This window comes from Larimichthys crocea, chromosome XIV (genome assembly GCF_000972845.2).
Source record: "Larimichthys crocea isolate SSNF chromosome XIV, L_crocea_2.0, whole genome shotgun sequence".
In the NCBI taxonomy this organism is placed as follows: Eukaryota; Metazoa; Chordata; class Actinopteri; family Sciaenidae; genus Larimichthys; species Larimichthys crocea.
Window position 1 is genome coordinate 8,376,815 of NC_040024.1, and position 22,443 is coordinate 8,399,257.

Below are 22,443 nucleotides of genomic sequence, written 5' to 3' on the forward strand. Positions count from 1 at the left end.
AAAATAAATCAACGTCATCTAGCGGGCCAGATATAATTGATGGCGGGCCAGTTTTGTCGTCGTACAGAGACTCACTCGTAGCACCTCGCTCTGAATTCAAGGTGGCGATTTCATTGGCTAGATAGAATCACATGGGTAGTATGACTCTCACACGATTGGTTGGTACCTTCCAATGCTTGCTCAGTGCAGTGCTTGGATAGGGAAAAGTAATGTTACGGCATGAAATAGACTCGCCTGTCAAAAAAAAAAAAAAAAAATTCTACAATTAATCTCGGGTCCGGATGATATGGCGATCCGGTCCGGATCCGGACCCCGGTCCGCGGGTTGGGAACCCCGGATATACAGTATACGTACCACCTGTGCTGAAGGTATACAGGTTTGGTAGAGCAGATTCCCCATACATTGTGAATTTAATACAAGAAACATAAACTATATCAATTAACTAATCAGTATTGTGACCTTTATTTCAGGGGACTACCAAAAGCAAAGCACTGATCATGAACAAGGTGATAAAAATAAAAATCAGAACTGAGAAGCGATAGAATTAATAACATACTTGCACACTGCTGAATTTTTGTTTTTTGCTTTTTGTTTTAACATATTACCATTACATCTTCTAATTATTGATGTTTTGCTTTAATCTTGCATAACAGCTTCAGATCAGCATTTTGTGGATCGCCATCGGATAGCTCTGATAACCAGAGTGAGCGATACAGAATCCATCCTGGATAGACTTCGGCAAAGAGACTTAATCTCAGAGGAGACCTACAATGATGTGACAGCTTTAACAACAAAACAAAAACAAATGAGGAACATTTTCCGGGTCTGTACTACCCGATATGCCAAAGATGCTCTCTTGGACATCCTTAAAGGCATGAAGAGTATGAAGGCTCTCCTACGTGACCTTGAGGAGACTGAATAAAAGACCAAACATAAACATAAAGTAAAAAGAAGTGCTGTAACTTTGAACCCTAAGGGGACGTCGATCACTGAAAGCACAAAAGCCAATGTGAAATTTGATGATGAAGAATTCTGACAGTGCATGTTTGTTTAACTATAACTTTATCATTGAATATAAAAAATACAATCTAAGCAACACAGAAAGTTGACAGGGTAATATGATTATGACTGGACTGGACGGTAAACTCCTTGCATAGTAGTATCAAAGCTAGCAACAACAACAATTAACTGATTAAAAAGACGACTGTACCCTGGGAACAACACCTACCTACCTGACCCTTTGGACGTTCACAACAGCTTTGGATGCATTAAGAATTGTTCATTGTACTTTCTGATGATTATTTTTTTACTACTTAGTCATTAAAAGTTGGAGGTGGAGAGAAAGATGTTGGACAAAAATAGATGGACTCATTCAAAAGGACACTTCTGATAAAAAGAGTGACTTCATTAAGGAAGTTAAGCTTCTACAACTTTGGTCATTTACATAGTTTCTATTTTAGCACATTGTTTATAGGTTTAATGAAACATGTCAAATATATAAAAAAATATATAAAGAACACAAAAGACTATGCAACATACAAAGAAACTTGTGCAAAATGATTATATATTCTTCTAACATTATTGTCATATCTCTCTTTTGATGTAAACGACACACTTAAATATTGTTTCAATTGTATTTTTTTATTATTATTTGTTTTTTGGAGCTTTTAAAAGTCGATCTGTCTTCATCCAGCTAGAATCTGAGCAGAGCTCCACCTACAGTATCAAAGAAAATAGTTTTTTTTAGGGATGTTCTATGATGTTTTGCTGTAATATTCTTGACTTGAAGTCTTTGAACATGTTAGAATTGTATCACTAATTTAATCAATCACATTTAAGATTTGTTTGTTTTCTTTGTGCAATTGAAAACCTAACAGGGTCCCTTAATAGATGTGTCCAAGCACAGTTTTTAGTAGTTCTATGAAGAGTTTTAATATAAAATGGATGAATTGTTTTAATCCTGTCATTGATTTTCTTTCCTGTTACATATATTTTTCATTATTATCTTGTAGCTATACTGACATGACAAAATATGAAGAATAAGATTGTGTATATCTCGAGAGCCATAAAATACTTTATCTGTACTGTGTTTTATTTGTTTTATTCACACAAAATGTGATATGTAACGCTGTATGTGATACTGTGAGTCTATCTGAGAAGAGAATATAGGCCGTAACTCCTTCTGGCAAATGTAACACACAAAAAAAATAAAAACTTACATCATCTTATTCTCTGAGAGCATGATTTGTTCTTAGAATTAAAAAAATCTTGTCATCTGGGGGTCCTAAATATGCATTGGTGGTTACATACATGATAGACAGACAAGACAAGACAAACAACCTGCACTCTAAATAGATGATCACTGCAAAAACTGTTTTGAGTTACTTCTTGGAGTCCTGTTGTCATGGTGCAGTTACCAGGCAACCATTAGAAAGTATATATATATATAATTATTATTACATTTATTATTATTATTATTATATACTGTTATTACTATTTATATACTATATATACTATTATATATAATATATATAGGTTATCTCTGATATAATAATGTTTATAGATATAATATATAATATAGTATGTAGTGTGTGTGGTGGGTGAGTATTCTTGTACATTATAATTAGTATATATACTGTTTATTATATTATACTTATGAATACTATGCAATATACATGTTTGGCATATATATATATAATATATATCTATATATTATATTATATATATATAATATATATCTATATATATATATATTATAGATATATTATATATATATATATATGCCAAATGATTTTCGGCCCGGAACGTTTTGTTCTGGCGGACAAAAGCTTGTCGGACTCACTTCCTGTTAGCACTTCCTGTAGTTGCAGCAGTGGATACATGTGTTGTTGACATTTTGTAGTTTTGTTGTTTCGTGTCAGCTGTTGGGCCGAATAACGCCGCGAACTTACACGCTGTGCGTGTGCGTGTTTTCCGTGAAGATGAATCCCGCCGTTCGCAAGGTAACGTCTGTTTTCTGTCCGTTAACGGTTTGTTCACAGAGGTCACACAGCTGCGGCTCCACCGAGTGTCTCACTGACCCTGCAGCTGCACACAGACTTCAACAAAGTTAGTCAAAGGCAGGCTTAAGGCAACCAGGGTCCAGCTGCGAGCCACTAACCGCAGCTGTGCTCTGTCTGTGTGTGAGTGACTGCTGAGAGACACAGAAAATCTCTAAATGAAGCCCCTCTCCAAAATAGTGGACGCTAATGCCAAATGGTAGGTGGTATCAAAAAGCCCAAATGACCGTGAGCATCCTGATGTTGTCGACCATGTGAATGCTGAATTTCAGTGTGTGAAGTTAAAAAATGTGACCTGGGGAGAGAGAGAAAGAACAGGTGCCCCGTGCTCCTTTGGGGAATTTCTCCTCTCCAGTTTACATGGGAGTAGATGGGGCTGTCGGTGGGTGATCCTGGTGCATCAGTGCGTCTCCCGCCAAAACTATAAGTCTGACAACTTCAGCAGTGATATCGCTGTATAGCCCACGAATTTTCCTACATTTCTATGTATAAATTATTTCTGTAGAGTGACATTTGTGGCCTCGAGAGCCATTTACTAATGTATTTTTTCTCCACTCTAGCGATGTCACCCACTCTAGCTCTCAAACATTCTACCAATACACACCCATTGTAAATGTTGGCATGGTTTTTGGTGATTTTTAGGCAAAACCGTTTGGTGTGACGCTTAGAAAAGTCACAGCACACCATTCCTGGCCGAGCCGGTTGTTTTGATACCTCTTTTCTGTATGTGTGATCTAAACTGCTGGAGAAGTTTTGATACCTCTTTTCTGTATGTGTGATCTAAACTGCTGGAGAAGTAGCGCAGAATAATAAGTATGGGGAATAGTGAATAATGCGCCTTGCAGGCACACTCAATAAGCATGGGCAGTAATAGATAGTGTGTCTTTCTCAGGCACACTCAACTAATATTATTGAGTGACTTTTGCTGTTTGTGCTGAAGCTGATGTTGTTGTATTCTGTCATGTTGCAGGTGTTAAATCAAGCTCTTACATCATGCCGGTAAGTCTCTGCATTGCTGTTTTAATTCTCATACCCCATGTTGGTTTAACTGGCTTTATTGTAAAGGTGTGATCATTCATAACAACAGGTTAAAACGTGCAATCTTTTTAAGAAATTAGATACATATTTGAATGAATGATCTACACAATGAAATATGTGCTTTAACCATGCTTTTTTTTTTTTTTTTTTTTTACAAACTGTAATTATTTATCAATATCGCAGTTTTTTTTTACTCGGCTAAAAACAAAAAAAAATGACAGATGTTCTGTCGGTTTTATAACTTTTCGATGGTTATGAACATTAAATGTTGTGCAGATATTCATGACGGCCTGTGGGTGATCTCCAACTGTACAACTAGCAGTTATTTACTTAAAATTATTTTTGATTAAGTTATTGTAAGAATACAGGATATATATTTATTTTCCAAAGTGACAGTGATATGAATTCTGTCTTTCTGATATTGTTTCTGACTAATACTTTGTCGTTTTTAAAGGGCCACGCCGTGCATCCAGCATCCTGTTTGGGGTAAGAATTTAAAGACTGCTATAAATAAAACTGCTATATCTAAAATCTGTTTTTATATGGACATTTTCTTCTCTTCATTGACAGCTTCTGTGAGTCAGAGACAGTACAAATCTATGCCAACTCATGGAATTGGGCGGTGGAGACATCTTTTACCTAAAGAAGCGGTAAGAGTCTGAAACAAGTGTGATAAAACTGTGTGGCTGAGATTAGGCAGAATCATTTTAGAGAATTCAGTCGCTGAATTTCTAATAACTGAGTCTGAAAACACAACCAGAAAATCAAACTGTTGATTATAAATCTACAGTAATTCTGGTTTAATATTAGATTTATGATACAAGAACACAGTTCACTCAAGTGAAAGTGTATTTAGAAAAATTGACAGCCATAAGCCCTGCTGTATGCCTAATTAATGGTTGTAAATAACTGTTGTGACGTGTCTCATGTTCTTTTGTCTTTAGCCAAAGAAAAAGAAAGACAGACACCAGATGAAACAGATCATGTCAGCGACAGAAACAGCGTACGGGACCCTGAATGTGAAAGTGTCGGGTTTTGACATGACCGTGGTGGAGCACTACTCCCAGTACATCCACAACCTCTGCAACCGGTTTGGCATCAAAGTGGCAGAATGGTAAGGACGTTAAAGCATTGGCGTACTCTTCCACATAGGTTTCTATGGTCAGTTGTACAATAAACAAATGTTGCACAAACAAATCTTTTCAGGCTGCTGAGATGTAGTCAAGAGAGGGTTGCCAAACCTACTTTTGCAATGATCATTCCTTATTGGTTCGACGAAGCTGTAATTAAAAAGCAAGGATCTTTTCGCTTTCAACTGAATCTACCACATCTGTGTCATCTCTGCTGTTCAGCAGGAGAGATGTTCTGATGAGAGAAAATCTTTATGTATGTTTATATATACAATAAACTGTATATGAATGTTGTTTTTGTCGCTGTGTGTAGCTACGCTTTGCCAACCAAGAGCACGGAAGTGATGCTAATGCAAGAGCAAGGCACCAAGATGTATGTGGACTCCATCCTAAAGACTCATGAGCGAGTAGTCCAGGTAAAAGTCGCCTGCTCAACACGATCACTGAATGCTTTCTCGTAGACCCTGATCATTGAACCGCGTTCTTTCTGTTTGTCTAGTTGAGCAGTCTGAATGCCGCGCTGTGTCCCGTGTTCATGGAAGTCATTTTAAAGAATCAACCAGAGGGAGTTCAGCTCTCTATGAAGGAGGTGAGTTTGCGTCATGTGATCACATCCATCTTGAGTTGTTTCTCCTTCAGCTCGGTCGCACTTAAATGGCCACTTATCATCTCTCTCTTTATCTCTCCTCCCTGTTTTTCCTCTCAGCACACCGAGGCCGATTACCACGCTCGGTTCAAGGCCCGTCCAGAGCTGGAGGGGCTCATGGCTCAGATAGGACAATAGTCAATAGGACGTGTGGACCACAGACATTGTTTAGTTTTGTATATTTATTCCCTGGCCTTCGTTCAATGAATGCTGTTAAAGGTGATCGTGTGCATTGGAAACAACTGTACACGCTTTTGTGACCCCCTGGAAAATAAAACCTGTGTATATCATGTGTGTCACGTTATTCTTTAATTATGTTCCTTTTAAAGTAAAGTTGTAAATGTTTAGAAATTAAGATTTTTTTTTTTTCAGGGCAAGTAGAGACAAAAACCATGGGGAGAACATGGAAACCCAGCCAAAATATATATATATTTTTTAAAATGTTCTTGATAAAACATAAAACTGTGTTAATATATCATGCGTTAAAATGAGCATCAGAGAGACGAAAATGTTTTTTTGTTTTTTTGACATTTTATCAGAAGATATATATTTTTAAACACATTTTATTGGAAAATATATATTTTTTTAAACAATTCTTTTAACATTTAATTAGAAAACAAAATGTAAACATTTTATTAGAAAATATTTTTTAAACATTTTATTAGAAAATATATTTTTTCAAACAAATATTAGAAAAGATTTTTTTAAACATTTAAATAGAAAACTTTTTTTAAACATTTTATTAGAAATAAATGTTTTAATGCATTTTAGAAAATAGTTTTTAAAAACAGAATTTTTTTAACAGATTTTTTTAACATATTAGAAAATATTTTTAACCACATTTTATTAGAAAATGTATATACATTTTTAAATCACATTTCATCGAAAAATATTTTTTTAAACATTTTATTAGAAAATATATTTTTTCAAACAAATATTAGAAAAGATTTTTTTAAACATTTAAATAGAAAACTTTTTTTAAACATTTTATTAGAAATAAATGTTTTAATGCATTTTAGAAAATAGTTTTTAAAAACAGAATTTTTTTAACAGATTTTTTTAACATATTAGAAAATATTTTTAACCACATTTTATTAGAAAATGTATATACATTTTTAAATCACATTTCATCGAAAAATATTTTTTTAAACATTTTATTAGAAAATATATTTTTTCAAACAAATATTAGAAAAGATTTTTTTAGATTAGTCCGTAGGACACTTCCTTACAGAGAGCCCTTCATGTCTACAGATGCAGATCATTTATTGTTTATTTTATTTATTGTTCGATCTCTGCATGTCGTCCTTGGGCAAAGGCTGCACATCGATGTGTGAATGCGTATGAACAGTTAGCTCCTAAAACTGATGAGCAGTTGGCGCCTTGCATGGCAGTGTGATTGAATGTGTGATTGACATATGTAGTGCAAGTACAGTCCATTTAAATCACGTACACTCGTGTTTTTGATATCAGAAACACACTTCAACATGCTTTTTCTATTTCATTTTATTTTATTATTATTATGTAATAATTATTCCAGTTTGGCCCCTCATGAAATCACTCGTATCGAAAGAAAATCGACTTTTAACATTCAAATATCTCCAGCCTTGTGTATATATGTATAGATATACACATTTCTTGTAGTAAAGTGCAAAATTCCTCGTCACCTGAAATTCATATCTTGAGAATAATATATGAACTGTGCATAGGAACATGACATTTCTTTTTTTTTTAAAACAATGCATTAACTACTTTCAAAGCACAGCTACGAAAAAGCAAAGTCATCCTGTAGCCTATGTAAACTGTTAAATTATTAAACACATCGCATGCCAAGCAGACAGACTTATTGAAGCTCCCATGCACGCGCACATCCTTACTTCTTTGGCTTGCAATGTTTTAAACTCGAGCATGAATGAAACAATCACGACAATCGGACTCGTTCAAGTAGATCGTTACCAGCCTTTGTGCGTTCGCTCTGTCAGGTCGAAATATGTTGCCAAAAACTTCATAAAGATGCTGACCAAAAGGCTTTCTATGGTGTGTTTTCTCATCTGTTGAAAAACTGTCTTCGTTTAGTTTAGCACCTGTTGTATCAAAAGTTCAGGTGAAGTTACGTCAAATTCGTCAACGTCGTTTACATGTTTTGTAAAATCTTTAGCAAAGTGGTAGCAAAGGAAAAATGGCATCGCAGACATGCAGAGGATTAAAAAACAAAAAATCTAATTCAGTTTGCCGAGTCCTTCCAGCCAAATCCCATTGCGATACATTCACCTTCGTGTGCATGTACGTATGCAGTAGTCGTCGTCTAATACAAAGCACCTTAATGCAACGCAGGTTAAGCAAGACGATTCACATTGGCAGATTCTCAGTGCTCAGTTAAGTTTTAGTTAATGGGGGTTGAGGCAGAATGTGGTAACTCCTCGAGTCGCAACACAAAGACGTGTCGCACTCGATCGCTGTTCAAATCCAAAGTGCTTTAATAAGTGTAAGAATAGATGTATACAAATCGAGTCCTCCGTTAAACCCCTCTCTCTTCCTCGTCGTCGTCGTCTTCTCCGTCGTCGTCGTCGTCTTCGTCGTCGCCCTCCTCCTCCTCTTCCTCTTCCTCCTCGGGGGTGTAAAGATCGTCGGCCAGCTCGCTCTGGTCGGGCACGTCGTCGTCGTCGTCGTCTTCCTCCTCGTCTTCTTCCTCTTCCCCCTCGCTCCTCATTTCCTCCAAGCTGCTGTCGTCGTCGTAGTCGTCGTCCTCCTCCGCCACCTCTTCCTCGATCTCCTCCTGTTCCTCCTCCTCCTCCTCCAGATCTGACAGATGACCTGATGGGTGGAGAGGATAAAAATCGTTGTTGTTTTGTTTAAACTGAATTTAATGGGGTCAATAAAGAATCAGCCAAGTAAATACACTCTGTCTGTTTGCTCAGTAAAACGAGTGGAGTGTGCACCCCGTGTACGAAAGGCTGAGTCCTTGCTGCAGCGACAAAGAGGCGTTCGGAGTTGATTCAATGAATGAAAACTTCTTACACAGACTGCTGATGGCAGCGATAACGTGACAGGGCAGCTCTTCATCGAGGAATTTCTTCAGCTCTGCCTCCATCATCACTCCGAGAACCTCCGTCTCCATGTCGACATACTCCGGGTAGAACATGTTTTTTCTGAGCTGCCTGCGGCACCTAAAACACACACACACACACACACACACACACACACATTTTAACACTTTAAATTAGGGTTGAAAAGGGTTATTTTCCAGAAACTTTCCTAATTGGAGATTTAATTAATGACTTAACAGTAAATTATGGGTAATTTAAACAAACTGTATCACATCCAAACATTTTGTTTCGTCATAAGAAGACATGCAAAAAAAATTTTTAAAAAAGCATTTCAACAGATTTATTTGTAAGTAGGGTTGCAAAATTCCAGGAATTTTCCAGGAAACCTTCCATGGGAATTAAAAGGAATTTATAGGAATAAACTGGGAATTTACCTGTTTATATTTATATTTGGATTTATGTTTGTTTAAATTACCCCCAGTTTACAGTAAATTCACATATATTCCCATGGAGTTTCCAGTTTGGAATAATCCCAAAATCCCAAAGGTTAACATCCCATGGAAAGTTTCCAGAAATGTACTTATCAAGTTTGAATGATTTTATTGAATAATATTATGTAGTCCACGAGCTCAAATGTGTGGCTTCAATAGTCTCTCTGGGCTCTAAAGTGTGGTCCAGGTACAGAAATCACCTGTGCAGGTAGGGGGCGTGGCCTCAATAGTCATGTGATAGCAGATATTCAAGTGTACTTGCATGAAATCTGGTTGTTTTAGTCAAGATTATGATAAAATATATTTTCCACAACTATACAACAAAACAAACAATATTTAAATTCCCTGCTAAGGGCCAACCTTTAGTAAATTCCCAGTTTGATCCTGTTTATTCTCATAAATTCCTATTAAATTCCCATGGAAAGTTTCCAACACTACTTTGAACCATTATGATATTTTATAGACCAAAAAAAAAGATGAATCAATCAAGAAAATACAGATTTGCACTTACTGTTTTCCTGTTGTCCTGTATGCCTGAAAAAGAAACAAAAACTGATGTTTGAACTCACAAAGTAAATTTCCAGGAAGATAACTTCAGTATCAGCAGGAATTTATTGATGTAACACGTCAACTTCAGATTATATTTAAGTTTCCTTGACAGTTTTTGTCTCTGAACATAAAAAGAACTTCAACACTTCAAGTCTTGACACCTAAAGTGTTGAAGTTCTTACGAACACGATGGTCACTTTGGGAAATGTTCATCATTGATGTAAATGTTTGTGATTCAGCGGTAAGCAATGCGTCTCACCTCGATGAAGCGGAAAGGGTCGTTCTCCTGCAGGAGGCTCTCGAGGCCGCAGCGGACCTCCTGGAGGCGGGCCTGGTCCTGGCAGATCCTGGAGATGTTCTTCTGGATCGCCGGCCCGTTGGTGTCGCAGTGAGTGCGCGTGGACTCGTGCAGTCTGCCGACGAAGCGGAGAACTTTGGCCTTCATGTCCTCGCCAAGCCTGGTCAAGACTTGCTCGGAGTCGTCCAAAAACTTCTGGATGGGGGAAGTGACGAGGCGTGATCAGGCGATGGACAGAAAACAAACGGGCGGATATTTCAATGAAACTCAAATGAGTTTGAAGAGAGATTAAAAAAAGGTAAAATATTTTATAAACTTTACCTTGTTCTGCCTCTCCTTCTCCTTCTGCTCCTGCAGTTTCCTCTCGGCCATGCTGTACTTCCTTTCCACCCTGTACAGCTGCTTGTCCAGCGAGCCCTGGTGAACAACGTGCACAGTGATGCTGACGTCATAATCAGTTTTAAGATGATAAAACACTCCCTACACAAAGCTCGGCATGGTCAAGCACCATCATATCTTAAAGAGCTCGTAGTACTTTATTACCCCACTAGAACACTGCGCTCTCTGAATGCAGGGTTCCTCGAGGTTAAAATCTGTGTAATTAATACAAATACTTTAATTTAACTCTGTTATTTAGAGCAGAAAATGACCAGTCAAGTAATCAGACAAAGACTAAATCTTGGTTTGTCAACTTTGCTACGATTTTGAAGTTTTACTGTTGAAATTAAAACATCTAACACGTGTACAATAAGCTTCTCATTGGTCAGTTCAGTCTGAGGTCACTCATTCAACATGTTGAACTCAACAGGTTTCCATAGAAATGAACTGGAAGCATCTCAACTTCACACTCTGTTCAGGAGCAATGAAAGCACAGGAAGTGGATCTAACTCTGCTGCAGAAAGACCAAAGTCATGTGACCCCCATTCATTCATTCATTCATTCATTCACACACTATGGCAACAAAACCGACTGACAATGTTCATTCATAAAGATTCCAGACTCATCACAAGCCAAACAAACAATCAGGCCTGAAAAAGCTCATTTCCCACGGCAGAACACAGACTTTTCTAACCAGTGAAGACGCCACGGAGATGTCTGAAGAGAGAAACGCACCTTGAGATCTTTCATCGTGTTTTTCAGGGTCTTGATTTTGTGTCCCAGGTGTCCTCCCTCTATGGTGCAGGCGTTGCACACGCACACTTTGTCATCCATGCAGTAATATCTGGAGGTGCACGACAATAAAATGTCAGATCTGTCCTGAAATACTGAACTCTCTCATGAAGGGAGAAGACGTTTTTGAAACTTAATAAAGGCATGGGAAAAAATAAGTTTTTAGAGCCCCAACAATCCCTTGACAAAAGATTTACTTCTTTTTTAACAAAACTGTCAAACACGTGAGGCTGCTGCTCTTTTCGTGTCATATATGTTTGTAATTACTGAATGTTCGGGGCATTTGTAGACGTCACGTTTTTCGCAGTTTCCAGACATTTTTAGACAAAATGAATTTCTAACTTGAGACAATAACTGGCGTCAGGTTTAGCAGGGCGTTCCAGACGTCCCTTATCCCAGAAAAGAAGGCTAGAAGTGCTATACAGTCCCTCCAGCAGGTTCTGGGTCTGTCCCGGGGTCTCCTCTCAGTTGGACAAATAAAGGTGCCCAAGAAGAATCTTATTCCGATATTGAACCACCTCAGCGATCCTTTTTTGCGAAGGCACAGCAGCTCTACTCCGAGCTCCTCACCCTATCTCTAAGGCTGAGCTCGGCCACCCGGCGGAGGAAGCTCATTTCGGACGCTTCTATCCGCAATCTCATTGTTTCAGACACTACCCAAAGCTCATGACTACAGGTGAGGGTTGGAACGTAGACGGACTGTACAATGGAGAGCGTCGCCTTCAGGCTCAGCTCCATCTTCAAGTAATTAATGGTTCCGAAACATAAACATCACACTGTATATACAAATCGGTCTGGTGCATCACTCAGAATATTGTTTCTTTCCAATATTTGGGGCCAAATAAGTGTACGATGGATCCCAGTAACTCTAGATCTTGTGTGCATGCCTCCTACCTGTATATCTCATCATGATCTGGGCACTTCCTCTTCCAGAAGTCGTTCATCGGTTCCGTCAGTGGATGCTCACGAAACGCCGGCAGTTCCAGATGTGGCTTTACATGCACCTGGCACATCGACACCTCACACTTCAGGCACGTCTTGACTGCAAACGTCGATGCAGTGGAGGCAGCGGCGGCGGCAGCAGGAGCTTCCCGCGAATTGTCGCCATCTTCCTGAGAAACAGAAGCAGCACAGGACTCGTCCCCGGCGGCGCTGCTGCACGATGCCTCGGCGGCGACTGAGGGGCAGTAGTCGCACGGAACGGCAAACGTGCTCTTGGCTTGCTGCGGCGACAGCGAAGACGACGGCAGTTCTCTGGATTTCAAAGCTGTGGCAGATGCGGCGGTAACTCTGCGTCGGTGGCGGTAGTCATCGGAAATATTGGCAAGTTTGAAGTTTTTCTGAAAGTTGGTGCCACATCGGTGGCTGTCGCGGCACTCCGGGCAGCGGAAGCGACCTCGGTCCGCTTGGCGCTTTAGGCGGTCTAGGCAGGTTTTGCAGAAGTTGTGGCCGCAAGGAAGCAGGAAGGGGTCGCGGTACAAGTCCAGGCACACCGGGCAGGTGAGCTCCTCCTGCAGGACGCTGGACTGCTCTGACCGGCCTGAGGCCATGTCGGTATACAGACGGTGAGGTCAGAGGGGTGAGCTGGAGCTTTTCTGGATTCCTAACAAGACAAAACAAGAAATTCGAAGAAGTAAACAAATGTTGGTTGTTTTTTCCAGCTCAAAATCTGCCACCATCTTCTGCCTTTTAAAAAAACTGAATCTGGTCGATTGCCCAACATTCCTCTTCCATTCAAGAGTTCGTTCATTCGTTAGAAACCAACAGAGAAATTTGCGGCGACTAAGATATGAGGTTATAAACGAAATATATTTGATGTTGGGACACAAACAAACCTGAAAACATCACCTTTGGTTTAGGGAGATTATAAAAATGTTGAATTTATTTTGTCAACGGGTTCCATGTATTAAGTTATTTCAACTCTGTGAGGTCCCGTGTGGGCCTCCTCAGTATTAGTTGTTTGTCTTTGGTTGGGAACAGTAGGTGCCAGTCTATCTCAACACTGTGGTGTCCAGCGTCAAAGAGACCTGTTGCTGCCTTCTTAGAAATAATAGATAGTTTGTTGTTGACGACATCTGTGTCTCCAGACTAGATTATGTTGACAATAACACCTCCATGGGTAAAGACATTCTCTTTGACTAATTCTGGGCGTGTAGTATTTGTGGCGTTATCTTGGGGTTTAAAGTCGAGTTGGGGCAGAATGTGAGACCGACTGAGGCACTTCTGATGAACTTTGAGAGTGTCTCTAATTCTCCTTGGGCAAGCATCACTAACATCAGAGGCTCCTGACCTCACCGTTGACCTTTGACTTCAGCAATTTCTCCACGACAACAATTACGTGAAGCCTGTTGGCAAAATAAATGTAATTAAAAGACAACATTTCTCATTTACTTAATTGATTTGCAGCAATATCATCACTTCCTGCCTCCATAAAAGCGAAAGTAAACCGTGTTGCAGCTCCGGGTCTTGTGTTGACAGAGGTATCTGCTGTTCAGTGACTCTGCTCAAAGGTCCACGACCTCATGACGACCCTGGAAAACCTTGAAAACCTTGGAAAACCTTGAAAACCTTGAAAACCTGCCAGGTGCCTGTGTGTTGACACACAAAAGGTGGTGTGTCCCAGTTTAAATCAGCAGTTGGTGTCCACTCTCTCTCCCTGAGTCTAGCACGGGTTAATTATTTAGCACGATAACAGTGGGTTAGGGGGGGGGGGGTCCGTGTTAGCCGGTTAGCTCGCCTAATCTCCGCTCCTGGCGGTAAAGCGACCGTACGACGGAGGGACGAGCTGCTTACCTGTAATGTAGGAGCACAAACACGGATCACCGGATCACGACGAGGCGGTGCACCTGTCCAACATGTCCAACATGTCCAACATGTCCAACATGTCCAACATGTCAACGGTCCGACCGTTAGCGCACACACACACACACCTTTGTGTGGTTTTTGTGTGTTTTAGGAGTCCCCCGGGAAATATTCCGTTTAGTTTGTCGTCTGGACTTTTCGGTATTTGACCTAAAAGGATGCGTGGACGCTCACCTGTGCGTGTGTCCGTGTCTGTGTGTGTGTGTGTGTGTGTGTGCGGGTAAACTGAACTGACGCCGGGCAGGTTGATGCGGGGAAAATGCTGCCTTCATGGCTGGCTCGGAAATTCCACATGTCACGCTATGTTTAACTGTGTGTGGTTAAACCGCTGAGAGCGCTGTTTCCCATTTAAATAAAGGTGGTCCTGAACGCATCATGAGCCAGTTGATGCAAAACAAAAACAAACAAACAAACAAACAAAAACACTGAAGAAAACTTTAATTTATTTGTGTTTTATTTTTAAGTTTTGCTGTTTTGTTACAACTTACAAGGAATTTGACTCTGTGTAGTTGGCGCAGAATAAACATTTAAGTAAAAAATATTATACATATAACAAAAACAAAAACACACTGAAGAAAACTTTAATTTCTTTTCGGAATCAGAATCAAGTTTATTGCCAAATAGATTTGCACTTACAAGGAATTTGACTCAGTGTAGTTAGAATAAACATTTAAGTAAAAAATATTTTTTTTAAATATAGGAAGATAAAAAAAAGTATTAAAATATAAACAATATAAATATATAAATATATATACAATATATTCAAAAATTAAGGAGCTGTAGGGCAGGTTGATGTGCAAGTATATGACAGTATAGGAGTGCGGTGGCCCAAAGATGCAAAACAAAAACAAACAAACAAAAAGCACTGAAGAAAACTTTAATTTTCTTGTGTTTTATTTTTAAATTTTGCTGTTTTGTTACAACTTACAAGGAATTTGACTCTGTGTAGTTGGCGCAGAATAAACATTTAAGCAAAAAAATATAAAAAAATATATATAAGAAGATTTAAAAAACAAGTATTAAAATATAAACAATATAAATATATAAATATATATACATTATTTTCTAAAATTAAGGAGCTGTAGGGCAGGTTGATGCGGGGAAAATGCTCCCTTCATGGCTGGCTCGGAAATTCCACGTGTCACGCTATGTTTAACTGTGTGGTTAAACCGCTGAGAGCGCTGTTTCCGATTTAAATAAGGTTGTCCTGAACGCATCATGTTTAACATTTAAGTAAAAAATATTATACATATAACAAAAACAAAAAAACACTTAAGAAAACTTTAATTTCTTTGTGTTTTATTTTTAAGTTTTGCTGTTTTGTTACAACTTACAAGGAATTTGACTCTGTGTAGTTGGTGTAGAATAAACATTTAAGTAAAAAATATTTTTTTAAATGTGACAGTATACTTCACACTATATTCACAGAATGCTATAAATGTCCAGATATACAGTAGTTTTTTTTTGCATCATTGTAGTGTGCTAAAATGTTTAAAACTAAATTCTGAATGATTAGTTTCTTTTTGTGTGTGTGTTGTTGTTTCTAATTTGTTAATGTGCTTTCTAAAATGTTAAAACAAAAAAAAAAGCATAACATGTTTTCTAAACTTTTTTCTCTTTTTGTTTTTTTTGTTTTGTTGTAATGTTTTATTAAAACTAATTCATGAACTTATACATTATTATGAAGTGTTTCCTTTTTTGTTTGTTTGTTGTCGTGTTTTATTTTCATTTTTTGTTTTGTTTCGTTCTGTTGTCCTATTTGTTATTGTTTTTCTAAAGTATTTAAAACAAAAAATATTTTAAATTTGTTTTTAAATGTTTTTGTTTGTTTGTTTTATTGCACTGCTTTCCAAAACATTTAAAACATAGAAACATAATTTTGGTTTTTGTTGTTGTGTTTTTCACTTCTACCCCAATCACTTAAATAACATAACTACTCAAATCATAATAAATACTGCATGTTAATATTGTTATTATTGTGCATCAATCCAATCCATAAAATCTATAACAGAAGACGGTAGCAAAACAAAATGGCTTTGAAAAGTTGCAGGTTGTTTATTGTCTTGATTACTTTCTGTGTTTTTGACAGTATGAAAAGAAATAAGTTACTATGGTGATTAGCATTTATTTATTGTTAAATAGCATCTTAATTTGTATTATTTGTGTATTAAAACGGCAGTGCTTGACAAATAAATTCTTAAGAAAGGAAAAATAGACACAGGCCTATATAATTTAGTTTTACAATTTAGTATACTTATAGTAACTTCAGGTACAGTATGCTCTAAATCTAATATGCAATAGTCACATGATGGCAGCAAACATCATTATATATTTAAGTGCACTTCAGCTATCCTTAACTTTTTTTAAAAAACACACACAGAAAGCAAATAATCCCATTCCAAGTTTGATTTTATTTCCGCAAACAACACCATAATATGCATGCAATGTGTTCAATTATATTTTCATAACATTTCTTTGAATGAAAAAAAAAATCATAAAATATTATAAAACTCTTCAAAACCCCAAACCAACATAACAATTCTAACTGTTCATGTTAATGCAAGTTGGCTGTATTAGAATTGTATCATCACATTTAAGCAAACAGTACATTGTTCAGATTGTTGTTGTTTTTCATTGCATCAGATTGAATGTTCACATTTCTAAATCTAATGTCAACACCAGCATTTTTCAAATGGAATTTCGAATATCCACATACAGTGTAATACAAATTACAATATCATACATGTTTGAGATTAAAGACACCCGGTTAAGATATTTCTAAATGTAAACTTAATTTTCATAGGAAAAAAAATTGATAATGCAGAATGGTTAAATGAACATAATTTGTGGGTCATAAGGTTGAAGATACCACCACCAAACCATCTAGAAACTGAAAAATTACAATAGTTGAGTGTCTGTAAATGTAGAGGTGGCAATGTTGGTCAGTCCAACACTTTCATCCAGACTAAAATAACAATAATGGGTTGCCAAGAAATTTTGAACAGACATTCATGAGGATATTTCCTACTGACTTTGTCAATCCCCTGGTTTACCTTATACCACCATTAGCTGATGAAGTCAATTTTCTAATAACATATTAAGTCTAGAATGTTGTCTAGCTAATGCTGTTGTAATCAGTAAGTGTTCATTGTCAATCACTCGTCAGAACTGTGAGGAAATCCCACTTTAAAGACGACAGGACCCTGAATGGTGAAGCCAAGATAGAAAAGCATTGGCCCCAGCACTGAAGCCTCAGATACAATCTCTTCTGTAGCCATTATTTTCTTCCCTCCAACATGAACGGACACTTTTTGTTTCTCATGCTCCTTTGAGTAGGATACCTCGACCGGGAGAAGGATATCTTGGATTTCTGGGACATGCCAAACTTTCCCATTGACCCACATTGCAGTGATCTGCCTCCTTTTCTCCCTCCATTTTCTCCTTCCTCTTTGTCTATTAGCTAGCTCAGCATCAACCTCCTTTTCCACAATTGCATCCAACCTTGATTTGTGAATCCATTTTCTCAGTCCAGTGCCCTTTCCAAGAAAAAACAGTGGCAAAAGGTATCTACCTCGGAGGTACTTTGCGTACCCAGCTGTCCCAAATGCACTCTCCATGAATGTGGTGTATGGTTGTAGGTCAAGGTCAAACATGACCTCAAGAGATGGTTGTGCAGTCTCTGCTCTTGTGTCTTCTTCCTCATGACTGTCCTCATCCTCCCCGGTTTGGTCTTCTGTTCCGTCATCCTCTGAGGCCTGTTCTTCCATTTCTTCATCATCCTCTTCTTGCACTAGTTGAGGCTGTTCCTCAGGCCAAAACAACAGCAGAACCAACAGGTAAAACTCAGGGCTTCTAGGCCCAACTTCAGTGCCCAAGAATCTGTGTAGTATTGTTTGGAGTTCTTTCACTGGTGTGAGCTGGGGAGAGTTATGCATCTTGTTGCTCAAGATGACGTTGGACAGGATGTACCTCTCAGCTACTTTGACATCGTCAACATTTGCTTCGTAGGTGGATTTCAAATCATTTTTGATTTCCTCTAAATCAGACACTGTTACCTCATACTCGACAAACTTAGCTCGTCTTCCCTTTGATGTGAAACGGCCACGATTCAGGCGATCTAGAAGGCCCGGAAAGCTTGTGGATTCTGCCGCTGAATTTTCTGTGTACTGTTTGTAACAAAGTACAACATCCTTCCAGAAATAATCTGGCTCTAGTTTTGTCTTGTCAGGCTTGGAGTAGGTTAGATACCGTTCAAAAAATGTAAACTTCGCTTCAACTTCCGTTTGTAAGTTTTGGATGAAACTCCTGTGTTTCTGTGAATGATTGAGTTTCTCAAAGGCTAACTTTGCCACTTGAATGAATCCAAATAGGCCTCTGTTGTTGAAGCTATTTGAAATGCCTACAACACTTGCTGTGTCCTGTGGCTTTCCTGGGCCCTGTTCTTTTTCAGCTTTCTCTTCCACATCTTTAAATGCTTTGAAGGCGTCTCTTGCCCTGTTGAAGATATTCTCCAGTGGCCTGGGTTCCCTCATCAAACGGTTCTTATAAATCTGCCCAAGAGTGTCAGCCACATAAGAGTTCTTTGGAGCTTTTGTTATGGCTGTCCTTGCCCATTCCTCAGCTTTGCTATAGTCGATGATGTCTTCTCTGGTGTAATAGAGACGGGAAAGGGTTTGAGGGAAAATGGACTTAGAGCTGAATGTATCTGATGCAGTTTCCAAGACAGAGACAGTGTTGTATAAATTCTCTAATGTCATTATATCTTCTATCAATCGTGAGAACTTCTCTTTACCATTTTCTCCCATTTCTCTCTTTGTCAGCAAATCCTTGATGAACTGGATTATATGTGGTTGGGGCTGATCTACACAAAGTGACGAGATAAGTTTCTTCACTGTAGCACTCCTGGTAATCCTCAAGTCGGCAAGTAGTTCCACAGCTGTCTGTGCGAGCACTGGGTGAATCATAGCAATGTGCTCACGGTTTGAACCATCGGTATTGATAAAGACCGTAAATGGCTCCATTCTTTTTTCAAAGGGGGGGCCTCCGTGGATGGGATCAGGTGGTCCAAGGATCTTCTTACACTCCGACATGTAGAGGTAGGAATGAGAAATGTACGCATTCATCAGTGCCAAAAAGGAGAAGAGTTGCGTGTTGGTGGCATGTTGGTTTTGTTGCACGTACTGTTTAACATTCTCAAAATGATGCAGGTACATTTCGTCTGTGCTGTCAGAGACTACAGTTTCTGTTGAGTTTTGTTCCATGATGATACACGTTTTCTCTTTGTTTTTTTCAAAAACGTAGTTCGACAGGATTGAAACACCTGAAAAGATGATAACAACAGAGCCCATGTTAATAATTTTGTTTTATGACTTTATAATAACAGGTTTATTGGCCTCTCTAAGGCTGAAAGTCATTGTGCATGTAGTTCAAAGCACCATTGTTCCTATGTACAGCCTCTCAGAGCATGGCTGTAGACTCATATTTTAAATAATTGTAACCATTTAATTATGATTAACAAATCATTAACCGTTACTTGAAACAGATCAATGCTTGTGTTAAAGTTAACGTTCTTACCACATGTATAAAAATTTCAAGGCCAATGCTGACGTAGAGTCAACATCGTGACATTCATATAAAAAGTGTTAACAACAAGCGGCAACTTGATAAGCATTATTAGCAGGGCTCTAAATTAACACCCGCCAACCCGCCAAATGCGGGTGAAAATACATTTTGGCGTGTATTAAAAAAAAAAACTCACTAGCCAGCTTGGCCGGTGATAAATGAGGACCTTTAACATCTATTTCGCGGGACGCGTGATCGCGGTTTCTACGGGAACCCGCACAGCGCGTGCTCTCACTGGTCAAACAGGCTTCCCGGCGCGTTGCGTGAGCGTGGCGTATTTGGTCCGTCCTGCACGCGACTTCAAACCTCACCGGGAGTGTTTCAGAAGCGAGCGCTTAGCCCAACAGACTTTGTTTACTTGCTCAGATTTGGACATTTTCACGGTGTATGTTCTTCTAAACATGCTTCTATATGTGTAAATATGCTACGTAGTTAATTCGTTTCACTTTATTTTATTATTATGAAAAAAAAATGGGTCATATTAGACCCTGAATAGTATGTAAGGGTTAATGAGTAATGAAATGTTGGGATAATTTTTGTATGTACTTAAGTTCCCAACTTTATTGTAAGATTCATTTAAAGCTTTAGTTAATAAAATTATCAATTAATTCAGTTGCTCTCATGGCTAGCTAAAAATGTGGCTAGTGGAAATTCTGATTGGCTGGTAACTTCAGAAACTTACCAGCCACATTGGCTAGTGATCAAAAAAGTTAATTTAGAGCCTTGATTATTAGATTATTTAATTAACAAATGGAGTAGGACGCATGGTTAGAATCTCCCGCAGACTTTGTTTTAAATCCATGGTAATCGGCCCTTTTTTAAAAATATTTTTCGAGCCACAGTGAGTTCATACACTAGGTTTACCAACTTACTAGTTTTGACCGAGTCAATATGCAGAAAGACTCCACAGAACCTCGAAAAACAACTCGGCAGACGTGGCCTGCTGTGCACAGCAAGACCCCGAGCCCAGGTGCCTTGGCTTCCGACCCCACCTCTCTGCCTGAGACCATCGGACCGACCTGAACGCGCTGAAACTCGAGGTATAAACATCGTTGAGACAGGACATTGTGGCTATTTTCAAAAGTGAACTACGAGCAGCATTGTGCGATGACTTGGCCACAATAAGAGCTGACCTACAATCAGTGAAAACACAACTCGAGAATGATAAAGCTGCTACGAAGGCCGAGCTAGCCACGCTCAAAGGCACGTGGGAGACATTGAGCTGTCACTCTCTGGCTGCACAGACGATGTTGTTGAGATGAACACCAAGCTCGCGAGTTTAGTAACTCAGGTTTCCAAGCTGGAAAGTAAATGCGAGGAGCTTGAATCTAGGTCACGTCGGAATAGCATAAGGCTCGTAATTGTCGCTGAAGAAATGGCTGCCGATACCTCCGCCGTCACTGCCCTGCTGAAGGAGGCTTTCAAGCTAGATAAAGAACCACTACTAGACCGCGTGCACAGAACCACTCAGCCCAAGCCGCGACTGGGTGAGAGACCACGTCCTATCATCGCCAGGTTCCATTACTACGGCGACTGTGCGGATATTCTACGGGGTTTTATACCCCGATTTGACTGATATGTTATTAATGAGACTCTTTTTGCATATACAAACATTTTGCTTATATGCACTATGTCCTGAAAGAGATGGTGTGTTGCACTGATAATATACTGTACCTCGAACCTGAAATAAGCTAGGGTATACTAAGCTGCAATGTTTTGCAAATCTCTGCATTGTTCACTTCATATACATTATTATGTCTTACAGGTTAGACTAAATTACATGTTGGTATATTTTATTTATAGAACTGTAGTATCTCTAATTTTGATTCATGGGAACTACTGCCATTGTTTTTTCGTTTGTTTTTTTGTTGTTATAAGTCTGCGGGAGACTATCTGATAGGGTTTAGCTCAGGTTTTCTCCGATTTGTTGCCATGGTTTTGTGGCAACAATTGTTTTCCCATTTTCTACACCGTGTTCTCCCTTTGGAGGCACCATTTTTCGTTTGTTGCCCTTATCCTAGGGTATATTTTTATGTGTATACTGTATGTGTTGGGGGGTGGGGTGGGGGGATGGACCGCCCTGGCTCTTTCCAGTTATCTTTGGAGATATTTTCTTTTAATTCACACATAAACGTGTTCTGGTAACTTCCCAGCACTTCTGGCATGGGCCAGCCAATTCGTTTTCTCAATTGGAATGTACGTGGCATGGGCAATCCTGCAAAATGGTCCATGGTTTTTAGCTACTTAAAATGGCTTAATTCTGACATAATTTATCTGCAAGAGACCCATCTTAGACTTAAAGATCACTGCAGGCTCCGATCCCCCTGGATGGGGCAGACTTACCACTCTAATTTCAATTCTAAAGCTAGGGGGGTTGCTATTATGTTTAACAAAAGGATTCAGTTTCAATCTACTGATGTAATTCTGGATAAAGACGGCAGATATATTATAGTTGCAGGTACACTTATGCAAACAAGAGTGGTATTAGATAATGTTTATGTGCCAAACTTTGATGATGTCAATTTCTCTAATAG

General features: G+C 38.7%; 4 protein-coding genes across 6 annotated transcripts in view; 2 read left to right on the plus strand and 2 right to left on the minus strand.

Annotated features, from left to right (window-relative positions):
• Positions 1 to 2,225, plus strand: part of LOC113747606 (NACHT, LRR and PYD domains-containing protein 1b allele 2-like) — a 6,654-nt gene extending 4,429 nt beyond the window's left edge. The window contains exons 9-10 of the mRNA XM_027287712.1: positions 471 to 506; positions 654 to 2,225. Of these exons, the coding sequence (XP_027143513.1) occupies positions 471 to 506; positions 654 to 922 (305 nt within the window). The 3' untranslated portion in view covers positions 923 to 2,225. The remainder of the gene's footprint in view (positions 1 to 470; positions 507 to 653) is intronic.
• A 589-nt stretch (positions 2,226 to 2,814) lies between these two features.
• On the plus strand, positions 2,815 to 6,165 carry mrpl48 (mitochondrial ribosomal protein L48). The gene is made up of 8 exons (XM_019266590.2): positions 2,815 to 3,002; positions 4,030 to 4,058; positions 4,552 to 4,583; positions 4,668 to 4,747; positions 5,042 to 5,211; positions 5,541 to 5,643; positions 5,727 to 5,816; positions 5,934 to 6,165. Exons 1-8 carry the CDS (start codon positions 2,982 to 2,984, stop codon positions 6,009 to 6,011), a joined length of 603 nt encoding a protein of 200 aa, XP_019122135.2. The 5' UTR covers positions 2,815 to 2,981; the 3' UTR covers positions 6,012 to 6,165.
• Positions 6,166 to 7,593: 1,428 nt separating this feature from the next.
• zgc:92594 (E3 ubiquitin/ISG15 ligase TRIM25) lies at positions 7,594 to 14,580 on the minus strand. 3 transcript variants are annotated; one of them, XM_019266574.2, is made up of 8 exons: positions 14,219 to 14,580; positions 12,320 to 13,020; positions 11,369 to 11,477; positions 10,577 to 10,672; positions 10,217 to 10,450; positions 9,920 to 9,942; positions 8,889 to 9,037; positions 7,594 to 8,684 (listed from the first exon to the last, which is right to left on the minus strand). In XM_019266574.2, the coding sequence occupies exons 2-8, from the start codon at positions 12,973 to 12,975 to the stop codon at positions 8,389 to 8,391; spliced, it is 1,563 nt and encodes a 520-aa protein (XP_019122119.2). In that variant the 5' UTR covers positions 12,976 to 13,020; positions 14,219 to 14,580; the 3' UTR covers positions 7,594 to 8,388. The 3 variants fall into 3 exon arrangements, with proteins under 3 accessions (XP_019122119.2, XP_010746898.3, XP_027143920.1); XM_010748596.3 differs by having other exon boundaries at positions 12,320 to 13,028; XM_027288119.1 differs by having other exon boundaries at positions 12,320 to 13,028; positions 14,462 to 14,579.
• Positions 14,581 to 16,685: 2,105 nt separating this feature from the next.
• LOC109140262 (sterile alpha motif domain-containing protein 9-like) lies at positions 16,686 to 19,546 on the minus strand. The gene is made up of 2 exons (XM_027288041.1): positions 18,022 to 19,546; positions 16,686 to 17,985 (listed from the first exon to the last, which is right to left on the minus strand). Exons 1-2 carry the CDS (start codon positions 19,498 to 19,500, stop codon positions 17,443 to 17,445), a joined length of 2,022 nt encoding a protein of 673 aa, XP_027143842.1. The 5' UTR covers positions 19,501 to 19,546; the 3' UTR covers positions 16,686 to 17,442.
• Positions 19,547 to 22,443: the final 2,897 nt, after the last annotated feature.

Coding starts and splice junctions, on each gene's coding strand:
- LOC109140262 (XM_027288041.1), bottom strand. CDS start 19,500: ATGTACCTGCATCATTTTGAGAATGTTAAACAGTACGTGCAACAAAAC. Junction 17,986..18,021: donor CCTCAGAGGATGACGGAACA/GAAGACCAAACC, acceptor GACAGTCATGAG/GAAGAAGACACAAGAGCAGA.
- mrpl48 (XM_019266590.2), top strand. CDS start 2,982: ATGAATCCCGCCGTTCGCAAG. Junction 4,584..4,667: donor CATCCAGCATCCTGTTTGGG/GTAAGAATTTAA, acceptor CTTCATTGACAG/CTTCTGTGAGTCAGAGACAG. Junction 5,644..5,726: donor CTCATGAGCGAGTAGTCCAG/GTAAAAGTCGCC, acceptor CTGTTTGTCTAG/TTGAGCAGTCTGAATGCCGC.
- zgc:92594 (XM_019266574.2), bottom strand. CDS start 12,975: ATGGCCTCAGGCCGGTCAGAGCAGTCCAGCGTCCTGCAGGAGGAGCTC. Junction 10,673..11,368: donor ACACGATGAAAGATCTCAAG/GTGCGTTTCTCT, acceptor GTTGTTCACCAG/GGCTCGCTGGACAAGCAGCT. Junction 10,451..10,576: donor AGAAGGAGAGGCAGAACAAG/GTAAAGTTTATA, acceptor TCCCCCATCCAG/AAGTTTTTGGACGACTCCGA.